The sequence below is a fragment of the Eublepharis macularius genome, chromosome 15 (assembly GCF_028583425.1).
Source record: "Eublepharis macularius isolate TG4126 chromosome 15, MPM_Emac_v1.0, whole genome shotgun sequence".
NCBI lineage: Eukaryota > Metazoa > Chordata > Lepidosauria > Squamata > Eublepharidae > Eublepharis > Eublepharis macularius.
The window spans coordinates 25,639,965-25,651,994 of NC_072804.1; the positions used below are offsets into that span (position 1 = coordinate 25,639,965).

At 42.3% G+C, this 12,030-nt stretch overlaps 1 protein-coding gene across 1 annotated transcript in view; it reads right to left on the bottom strand.

Annotated features, from left to right (window-relative positions):
• The window catches only part of OPRD1 (opioid receptor delta 1), a 51,060-nt gene extending 48,464 nt beyond the window's left edge, over positions 1-2,596 (bottom strand). Inside the window, exon 1 of the mRNA XM_054998865.1 lies at positions 2,370-2,596. Within this exon, the coding sequence (XP_054854840.1) occupies positions 2,370-2,596 (227 nt within the window). The remainder of the gene's footprint in view (positions 1-2,369) is intronic.
• Between the last annotated feature and the right edge of the window lie 9,434 nt (positions 2,597-12,030).

A 12,030-nucleotide genomic window follows, 5' to 3' on the forward strand; every position in this document is an offset into this window, starting at 1 on the left:
TTGCTTCAGGGATCTGTCTTGGGTCCTGTGTTGTTCAATATCTTAACAAATAACATGGAAGAAGAAATAGAGGGGATCCTCATTAAATTTGCAAATAATGCTAAATTGGGAGGGGTAGACTTTCATTTGTGCCCAGGATAATGCTCATTACCAATTTGGGGTCAGGAGGGGATTTTCCTCCATGCCAGATTAGCCAGGGATCCTGGAGGGGTTTTTTTGCTTTCCTCTGGGCATTGAGTAAATGTCACAGGAGAAAGGGGGTAGCTACGGATTTCCTGCATTGTATATGGGGGTAGACTAGATGACCCTCGGAGTTCCTTCCAGTGCTATGTTTCTATGATTCCAGGAAATGTAAAGAATGGGATGGTGTACCATTAAGGTGCAGTGGTTAAAGTGCTGGACTAGGAGCTGGGAGACCCGGGTTCAAACCTCTATCACTGAAGGTTGGTGGTTGCTGAGTAAATTCAGGCCAGTCACACATTCTCAGATTGACTTACAGCTTTGTGATTCTAATGTCTCATCTAAATTTCCCATCGTTAGCATTGCCAGGCACAGATTTTTAAAAAAAAAAACGCAAAGAAATCAATTGGACATGGATTTGTGCAGTTACACCAAGAGACTCTCAACATTCAAGCCACAGAATTTGATCACCTTCATCACTGTGACTGGCTTGGTTACAGGGACATTATATTAGTTAAGGGGAACATCACTAGAGCTTCTCCTCTGGTTAATGCGCAGGCATGGTAAAAATCTAAGGGTGAGTTTTTTGAGTTCACTCTGTGAACACAGATTGCTTTTCCAGCCCACAATCCTCGATATTCTACACTAAGCATGACTCAGAAAGATGCTTGTCACATCCTCTTCCCCCAATGAATGTGTGAATGGTGACTCACAGCCTCAAGCTAACATGGATCATTAACATGGAAGGGGGGGTCTCTGTGCAGTTCCCCCCCCCAGCATGTGTTATCAAATATGCACTTAGAATCAGAAAGATCCCAAGTAGGCTTTTGATTATCAAGAAACATTAACAGCCAAGGAACTGGCTTTCCCTAAGGCTGTAGCTGGCCCCACATGAAGCTGATTTAGAAAAGACACAAAAAGGTGCAGTTCTAAAGCAAACCGAAGCATAAGGTTAGACAGTGAACAACTGGATTGCATAAAGAGTTCAGTGCTGCTCACTTCCCAAGACCAGGATTTTACCATTTTTTCCAGGATATTTCTGAAAAGGAGTATTTATCACCTTTCCACATACAATTCTTGGAAATTTCTCCTTACAGTCAGTACTACTTGATTATCAGCCAGCTTCAAGAGTTAAAGGAACACCCCATGCTTAGAGCGCAAGGGTTCCAGGGCTGGGCACTCTCTAGTTTCAGTGTTATATGTTCTTCTCAGTTCCAAAAATGATTTTAAGGGGTTGCCTATTCTCAGCACCAAACACACAGGCATATGGATTTTGCTTCACAGCTGAGATAAACATGTGTGTTCAGTGCCCTTTCACTTTCCGCACACATCCTCAGTTGCACATATCTAATTAAAGTCAGCACAGCCTCGCACACACTAAAAGTAGGCACATGAATAACAGTCTTGCCTGATGAATGACATCCTGTTTCCCCACCTTTACAAACACAGAGAACAATACCTCTGAGATTCCTGGTGCGTTCAGTGGTGCAAACGGTGTCACTTGCAAGCCAAGAGGAGTTCTGTGACGAGATGCTGCTGCTCCCCTTGGTTTATTGCACATAGAACATTCCTTTTTTGCACAGTTTTGGCACCCATTTGAACCATAGTCTCACACACAGAACCATCATCCCACAGCATGATTTGCCACTAGTGGTCCCTACTCCGACAGTTAGCACACAATGCTCTATCATTTTTCACCCACCAATGCATACACAACAGAGGAATCAACAAATTCCACACATGCAACGATCTGTTGCTATGCAAACTTCTAGCACTCAGTGCACACACAAATATATACAACATACAAAATTTCCCTGCTAACACAAAATTATGTCTCTCTTGCCCAGAGTATATTCAATGCAATAAACTGTACACACTCACATGCACAACCTTTAGCCGTCTCTCTCTCCCCACCCCACTTCTCTTTATGTTTTTGTTAAAATGATTCTGTTGACTTGCCTGTGACCCCCTCCCCCTTCTCTCACACACAGCCTGTAATACTGTGTTATAACAGCACACTTTAATCTCCAAGTTGCTGCTACACCTCAGTTCTATTGCTCTTCCCTCACACTCACAGCATAGTCTCTTTCCCACAGAAGCAAGATAAAGAAACTGTTGCAAAGGAGATATGCACAGCACTTTCCAGCCCAGAAGAAGCTGGGGCTTCTTACCCAGAGCCCTGCCCTTACCTCACAATGCCATACATTACCAGGACATTTCCCAACAGCCCCACCACGCAGACCACCGAATACAGGGCTGTGATAGCAATAGCTATGATGATCGAACTTGTGTTCTTCGCGGCATATGGTCTTGTGTCGTTGGACATAGTGAGAGAACTCGAGCTGAAGTCCTGTAAGGTGCTGTTGAAGTAGTAGTCAGGGTAGATTTCAGCACTGGGGAGTGTGGAGAGCTCCATTGCGGCCTGGAGCTTCCAGATGCTGCTCTTCGATGAGACCGAATGAGCAAATGATTTGCAGTTCAGATGCTTACAAAAAGCTGTTCCCTGTAGATGGTGCTAAATGGGGAAAGCAGTCCCTTCCCAATCTGGTTGCTTTCCCTTGCAAAGTGCATCCCAGTCAAAACTTGGGGAAGAGGAGAACTGGTTACCAATCTTAAGGCTGAAGCTGTGAGTGGCTGCTGTTGGCCAGTAAGCTCTGGCGTCTATTGTAGCCTGCCTGCAACAGTCTAATATACAGCCAGCGCTGCACTGCTTCCTTCCTCTGCCAATGAGCATTTGAGCGTGGGGGATTGAATAGGAAGCACTTTTTATGGCTGTGATTTCTTATTTAAAGAAGGGGGGGGAGAATCTGGCATCTCCCTTGGACACTGGAAACAACATAGTGATTGCAGATTTAAAAGGGGGAGCTGTCAATCAAAACACTTAAGGGCTGGTGGGAAGAGAAAAATAATTCCACATATTATTCTATCTGCTGCCTTCAGAACATTTTCTCCTTGGCTAATGAATTCTAAGGGAAATTATCATGGCTGGTTTCCAATAAGGCAGATACCTATTAGAGATAGTTATCTGTACTTGGAGCCAGTTAACAATGATGCAGAGGGAGAAGAGAACCGTCCCAGAGGGATCATTATGAAGCATCCACAGCAGGGTCCTTTTTAACGGCTACCTGTAGACGGAAGATATAGTCATTACCGGATGAGTCCCAACAAAGATAGCTGTTTCCCCAGAAGCAGTGGGGCTGAGCGCCAATCATTACATGAACCCAGCTTTCAAACACCCCCCCCCCCCGCTGAAGGCTCACCAAAGGCCAAGTCTGTGCATCTTTCAGAAACACAGGAAAACTTTTTGCTGATCAGGAAAACATAGGAAATTAGAATAATTAGCATTTTAACCCACATTCTTGGAAACGGAAAACATTTAAAACCCAGTTAATTAATCATATAAAAGATTTCCAATTCATTTTTTTTATTGTTCCAGCAAATTGTTTTAAATAGTCACCAGCAAGAGATATTTAATTGAGTAAAATTGGGCATAAATGCATTTAGGCGATGAAAGGCATTTTAGATAACAACCTTCGTACCATCATTTTACAAATACAAGTAGCAGACCTGTCTGTGTCATTTTATCCCCCCAAAATCTCCACCCATTTAATTTAACACTCTCTCTTTGCATTAACGCACAATCTCTCTTTGTATAAATTACAGCTTCCTTCCTTCAGATCCTCTCTCTTTTATTCTCCTTCTTACATCTCATTTAAATGAGTTCTGTTTTTCCATTCCTAACAATTTATATAATGAAAGGCACTTCTTACTATACGGTGAATCTGAGAGACCAATGCTCATTAGACTGGCTTTAATATTAAACATGAAAAAAATACCTAAGTGCCAAGAGGGAAGGAGGTGATGGATTCCTCCCCCTCATGCCCCCAGAATTTGCAACACAAAAGTCACTTTAAATCTGCCAAATATGCTTGGGGACGAAGGGACATATACCGAGGAAATGATAATAGAAACAGATTTATGCCGTGTAGTGAATTGCATCTGCACCATGGTATTCAATTGTTTGCTTTTAATTTATATTGTGCTCCTCCACCAGAAGATGGTCCCCAGGGCACCCAACAGCATATTAAAAACAATTACATTATGAGTGCCTGTGTATTGCGGTTGCAATGGGCTCTTGTGTGCACACACACATGCACACAAACACATACACAAACACATACACGCAGGAGGCATCCACCCCCGGTCTTTTCTTCTAGCTATAGATTTGTTTGCTTAAGCATCATAACACAAAATAGATCTGTGCTACGCTTTGCCACAGGGGGCTCCAACGAGTTGCATCAGAAATGATCTCTCTCTCTCTCTCACACACACACACACACAGGCACATACAAATGCCGTGCCTGCTTCTCAGGAAATGTTCTGAACGCCTGCTTCATGGAGAAGACGAGGCTACAGGAGAAAGGGCTGACCAACAACCCCTCCTCCTCATTAGAACGTTCCTATTCAGGGAAATGAAAAAACTGTGAACAAAAGCTTTCTTTTTAATCCAGAGATTGGCACTCCCTAATTTCTGAAAATCTTATCTACTTCATTTATATCTTGCCTTTCTCAACAATGGGGGCCCTAAGCTGCTCACATTATTTTCCTTCAGTTTATCCTCATAAGAACTCTGTGAGATAGATTAGGCTGAAAGTATGACTGGTCTCAGGTTACCCATCAAGCTTCCATGGCAAAGTGGGATTGGAACCTGGCTCTCCCAGATCCTAATTCAACACTCTGTCTTGATTTCCCTTGCTCTCTGAATCTGTCTATCCTTCCACCCAGGGCTTTTTTTCTGGGAAAAGAGGTGGTGGAACTCAAGACCACACAATGACGTCACTTTGGGTCAGCTGGAACAAGGGGGGAGTTTTTTAAAGTTTTAATTGCCCTCTGTGAAAATGGTCACATGGTCGGTGCCCCCCCCTGATCTCCAGACAAAGGGGAGTTAAATTGCCCTCTGTGCCGCTCCAGCGGCGCGGAGGGCAATCTAAACTCCCCTCTGACTGGAGATCAGGGAGCGGGACCACTGGCCATGTGACCATTTTCAAGAGGTGCCAGAACTCCGTTCCACCTTGTTCCCGCTGAAAAAAAGCCCTGCTTCCACCTCTCCTCTAGAAAGTTCCTTCCACTTCTCCTCTATTTGTATATTTCTGCTTGCCAGATATCAGTTGGATTGCTATAATCTTTACAAGCCCCAGGGTTAAAAAGGGAAAAGTGCAATTCAGTTAGGTTATTCCTGATAATTTCTCTCTCTCTCTCTCTCTCTCTCTCTCTCTCTCACACACACACACACACACACACACACACACACACACACTGTGTGTATGTGAGAGAAAGAGAAAGCGCACATGCATGCACAATATTATCTGGATTTCTCCTAAAGTTCTGAGTAGGGTTTTCGAGGGCGGGGAGTGTGGGGACAAAATTCCTGCAGCCCAACATCAGCTTGAGGGCTCAGTGAAGCTGGAATCATCCTGTGTTTAGAGAATGCATTTCAATTTATTTTACTTTTCCTGCAGTTCTGGGGTGCAGGGAAGGCAGACCAGAATTAACATCACTTCTAGCTTCCTGGTTCTGTTTGCTGACTTTTTTAGCAGTGTTTTTTTAAAAAGAAAATTCTTCATGGCTACAAAGCACAACCCCCTCCCCGCCAAAGATAAAGGTAGTCCCCTGTGCAAGCACCAAGTCATTACTGACCCATGGGGAGACGTCACATCATGACGTTTTCTTAGCAGATTTTTTACGGGGTGGTTTGCCATTGCCTTCCCCAGTCATCTACACTTTACCCCTAGGAACCTGGGTACTCATTTTACCGACTTCAGAAGGATGGAAGGCTGAGTCAACCTTGAGCTGGCTACCGGAATCCGGCTTCCACCAGGATCGAACTCAGGTCGTGAGCAGAGCTTGGGCTGCAGTACTACAGCTTACCACTCTGCATCACAGAACAAGGCCAAGACAATCTTGGGATGTTGCTAAGGCCCTCCACCAACCTGCGATGCCTTCATTTTTCTCTCCTCTTACTTTGTAATTCTTCTGTGCCATGCCTCACCCCAATCCCCATTTTGCAGTGTCACTATCTCTACCATACTAGGGGAGTTAAAATACACTTAATTGTAGAACAGAAGTCCTTTGTTCATATTATGAATAGAAAGGGAGTGTGTGTCAAGCTGGTATTTCCCCAGTATCTATCAAAGTAGAGAAAAGGTGATTCCCCCTACACCCACACACTTTACACTCATTGTGATTTGTATTAATCTGTTTTAATGGTTATAAATGTCAAGTGATGAATGCTTTAGTTCCAGCTTATATCAAAGCAAACAATATTCTATCTTAAATATGTGATTATAATTCGCTTGCAGTTTTAAAATAATCTTGTTTAGACTTCGTTGAAGCACGCATGAAGTCTGAGATTAGAAGTCATATGCAGAGATGGAGAGCCATTGGGGTTTGATGGTATCTTCCTGTAAGTAAAGCTGTCGGCATTGTTTGAAAGCGCAGGAAGGTAAATGATTTTCTGAGATTTTGGGATGTGATATTCACTAAATAAGGAGATCTAACATGATCTCTTTTGATCAGTTTAAACCAGGGGGAAGATCTGGACTGGGAAATTGTAAGACTGTCCAAAAGAGCATCACATCTGTAGACCCAGTTTCGTAAGCTGGAGCCATTATTTAAGACCCCCAACAAATCATCTGGAATGGTATAATGAACAAGAATGTTATTGTAGCAAGCTGCCCAGGGTGAGTCACTGTGTGTCATCAGCTGAAAGCATTGCTTGCTGAAAGTGTTTGTAATAACAGTATTGCCCTAGCTCCAGAATTTAAGTATGGCCAAATGAACCCTAGCTCTGACTGAAGGCAGACCAAGTTCCACCCTCATTAGGGCTGCAGGGGTCCCCCTGGGTAGTGCAAGCAATCGTCTAATGAAAAGATTTTGAATTGATTCCAGACGGGTTATGATATGTTCTTTCCAACCCCAGACCTCTATACCATAAAGGAGGTGGGAGATTGCTTTACATAAATACAGGTTTATTGCAGGGTCTACAAGAGATCCACCCTTGGTATAATAAAATCTCAGAACTGCCCCTATTATTTTTAAAGTGGAGGATTTGACAATATCCAGATGTATATTCCAATGTAGGGTCTCGCTAAAGGTCACTCCCAAATACTTATAGGAGCTGCACTGTTCAATGGGGATTCCATGAATACTCCAGGTGGTCCTTCTGGGCCGCCTTCTAAACACCGTGACCTTGGAATTGTCATAATTTATTTTGAGGGCCTCCTCTTTGCAGTATTCACCTAGTTGGTGCAGTAACCTTTTTAGTCCAGTTTGGGTAAGGGAGAGCAGGACCATGTCATCAGCATATAAAAGAATCAAAATTTTCTGATGACCAAATGAGGGGGCAACAAACTCAGGACCTAATAACCTGTGCACTATACCGTTTATGTACAGGTTAAAAAGCATGGGAGCAAGTACACATCCCTGCTTAACCCCTCTAAGAATTGGAATTTCATCTGTTAAAGAGCCTGAAGTATCCACCCTGATTTTGGCAAAGATATCTGAGTGTAACTCCTGAAGAAGAAACAGCAAGCGTTTATCTATATTTGTGTTAGCTAGCTTCTTCCAGAGACGATTTCTATCTATAGAATCAAATGCAGCAGCAAGATCTACAAATGCTACAAAAAGGGCTTTAGTGGGGCCATTTATGCCTGATAGGGCTAATTGATAAAAGATTTTGACAGTGCTCAGCTGTACTTTGGCCCTTTCTAAAGCCAGCCTGATTGGGGTGGATTACATTATTAGAAATTTCCCAGTCCTCCAATTTATGCAGAAGATATTTACTATAAAGTTTTGCTGTAATATTCAACAAGCTTATGGGATGGTAGTTTTTTGGATCTGCTTTATCACCTTTCTTATGAATTGGAGCTACAATATTCAGTTTCCATCCTGACGGGAAAACGCCAGTTTCATTAATCTGCATAAAGACTCTGGCAAGTATTGGCGACCACCAGTCAGGAAAGGACTTTAGTAGTTCCTGAGGAATGACTTCCGGTTTGGGATTTATGGAGGTCTGACGCAGCTCCACTTGCGGAGCTGACCGGACTGCCGTTTTAAGCAGCCGGCGGGGGCAATTCAGCCCGCGGCCGACTGCTCTCAGGCGGAGAGCAGGCAAAGAACGCCCAAGACCTCAGGGCGCGTCGATCTTGGGCGAGGGGGGGTTCTGCGCAATGGACCCTCTCCCGACCCTTGAGGTCCCACCCTGTGACAGGTCGGCTACGATCTCTGCGGCAGTTTCGGGGCCAATGCAGTTGGCATAAGACTTACGTACCCAAGCTTCAATAGGGGAAAGAAGAGTAGAGGAGAAACTAAGATTGAAACAGTGATTACAACCCAAGGAAAGCGAATGAGAAGGTAAAGATCACTATCTTCTGATACGGGACAGATTGTTAAAAGTAAAGAAGAATAAAAGTAGATTTTCAAACTGCAACAGGCTAATTACAAGGAGGGGAAGACTCGGCAAGAGTTGTATTAGAAAAAAGACTAAGTTTAAAGAAGTTATTAAAGAAATTGGACTATTGTTTTGAATACTTGCGGTTATGGAGCTGTGAGAAAATTTTACCATCACGAGAGCTACTGTGGGAAGTCGGGAAACAGGAAGTACGTAATAACAATAGAGTTGCTGGAGAGAAGCGGCCCCTGCCGGAGGGCAGGAAGAAGGGAATCGCCATCTTTGAAAGGGGAAGAGTCGCGGCTTCAGCGGAAGAGGAAGTAAGCCATTTTGGATTACAAAAATCATAGAAGAACCATAGAGAAAAGACGCCCGACATTTTGGACTTTTTAAAAGTTTTTTTTTGCAAGAAGACCGGGACATTTAAATTAAAAAGACATTAAATTTTACGCCACGGAGTTAAGGAAGAGAGCGGACTCGTGGGAGCGAGCCAAAGCAAGCCCCACGATGTCGAAAAAAGAGTGGCAATCGGCAATAGAAAATCTAGACAAAAAACTCTTAGAAGTGATTAAAGAACTCAAGGACATGAAACCGGAGCTGATCAAAGAGGTTAAACAGACAGTGAAAAGTGAGCTGTCAAAAGTGAAGAAAGGTATGGAAACAATGCAAAATGAATTGCAAGGAACACAGCAGAGAGTCAAAGTAGTGGAAGGCGCGGTGGAGAATCTAGCTGATACGCAACAAACAGAGATGAGACTGATGAGGGGAAGAATGGCGGTTGCGGAAAGTAAACATATGGAGAAGCAGCTGAGATTTCGCGGCTTGCCGGAAGTGGAAGGAAAGACAGCGCAAGAACAGATTACTGAGGTGTTAGCTGAATACCTGGGAAAGGAGGAGGAGGAAGTTGTGGCTATCCTGGACGTGGTATATCGTGTAAATTCAAGAATTGCGACCCAGAGGAAATTACCAAGAGACGTGATTGTGCAGTTCACGACTCGAAATATGAAAGAGAAGATTGTGACTAAACAGTTTCAAGATCCATTGGAGATTGATGGCAAGACGATTATCATTATGAAGGAATTACCCAGATCGGTGTTACTAGATCGGAAAAAATACAAAGCGCTAATTCAGATTCTGAAGGACATGAAAATCAGGTATAGATGGGAATTACCAGAAGGAGTGTCCTTTGAATTTGGAGGGGCCAAAAAGCGTATCAGATCTGAACGAGAGATGGAGCGTTTTTTAAGGGACAATGAAAAGGACTTACCAACAACAAGATTATGATTATGGAGTGTAAAGTCTTATCTTGGAATGTAAATGGACTTAATTCACCGAATAAGAGAAAAAGCATTTTCCACTGGCTATTAAAACAAAAATGTGATATTGTATGTTTGCAAGAGACCCATATTCGAAAACAGGACGTAAAATATTTAAAATCGAAAAAATTGGGCAATGATTTTGCAGCGGCCTCTAATAAGAAAAAAAGAGGAGTGGTGCTGTATATAAAAGAGGAGCTGCAGCCAAAGTTTGTAATGAAAGATGTGGAAGCCAGATTCATAGCAGTGGAATGTATATGGAATTTAAAGAGAGTGCTGGTAGTCGGAATTTATGCACCTAATGGAGCAAAAGAAAGCTTCTTTGAGGATTTGAGGAAGCAACTAGATGAACTTTCATATGACCAGATAATTCTTGCTGGAGATTTCAATGGAGTTACAAATTTGGAATTAGATACAAAATCACCAACTGCACAAAAGAAAAGAGGACTGTTACCAAAGCTCTTTTTTGAATTGATACAACAGGAAACCTTAGAAGATGTATGGAGAAGACAAAACCCTAAAAGTAGACAATTCACGTTCTTCTCCGCAAGACATTCTACACTATCGAGAATTGACATGATCTGGGCCTCAAAAGATTTAGCGTTATGGACTAAGGAGGTGGAAATAATGCCGATGGTAGGCTCGGATCACAATCCAATTATGTGGAAATTGGGGAGAAGGAGTAAAAGGAAAGGATGGAGAATAAATGAGGACTTGTTACAAGAGGGAGAAAACATGGAGATGCTGAGAAGAGAGACAAAGTTCTTCATACAATACAACATGAATAAAGAAGTACCAACCAACAAGGTTTGGGACACCTACAAGGCGGTAATTAGGGGCATACTAATGGATTTAAATGGTAGAGCCAGAAAAAAGAAAGAGGAGAAGAGACAGGAGATTATGGAGAAAATAAAAGTCAAAGAAATACAGTTAAAGAAGAGACCAGGGAAAAAGAAAATTTATCAGGACATTAAAATACTTCAAGAACAGCTGACAGCAATGAATAACAAAGAATTGGAGTGGAATCTTAAAAGATTGAACCAAAAAGCGTTTGAAGGAGCAAACAAATCTGGGAAATATTTGGCATGGCAACTGAAAAAGAGAAAGAAAAAGAAAACAATAAATAAAATTTGTGAAGATAACAAAACGTATTTGGAACAGACAGCCATTAGTAGAGCCTTCTATAAATTCTATGCTAAATTGTATAATAAGAAAGAGGTGAACAAAGAATCAATAGCGACATACTTGGAGAAAATGAAGCTCCCAGTAATTTCAGAAGCTTGGAGAGATAGATTGAATAACGAAGTAACGGATGAGGAAATAAGAAAGGCAATACAGTCAACAAATCTGGGAAAGGCGCCAGGGCCAGATGGACTTACAGCTAAATTTTATAAGGTAATGGCCAACGAACTGGCACCATTCCTAAAAGAGGTGATCAATGGAGTCTTAAAGGATCAACGGATTCCAGACACCTGGAATGAAGCTAACATATCATTGATCCCCAAAGAGGGCCAAGATCTGACCAATGTGAAAAATTACAGACCTATATCGTTACTTAATAATGACTATAAAATCTTTGCGAAGATATTGGCGGAGAGAGTGAAGGGATGGCTTTCGGAAGTTATTGAGGAGGAACAAGCAGGCTTCTTGCCAGATAGACAAATCAGAGATAACCTAAGGACAGTGATCAATGCTATTGAATATTATGATAAGCGTTGTGATAAAGAGGTTGGTTTCTTCTTTGTTGATGCTGAAAAAGCGTTTGACAATTTGAACTGGGACTTTATGTTTGCCACTATGGAAAAGCTACAAATGGGAGAAAGATTCATAAGAGCAATTAAAGAAATCTATAGAGACCAGAATGCAGCAATTGTGGTGAATGACGAGGCTACTAAGAAACTGACCATAAGTAAAGGAACAAGACAAGGTTGCCCGTTGTCTCCGCTGTTATTTATTTTGGTATTGGAGATTCTGATGATACAAATACGACAAGATGAAGAAATTCGTGGAATAAAAATGAAGGACTTTTCTTATAAGGTCAGAGCATTTGCGGACGATATAATGTTAATTGTAGAAGACCCAACG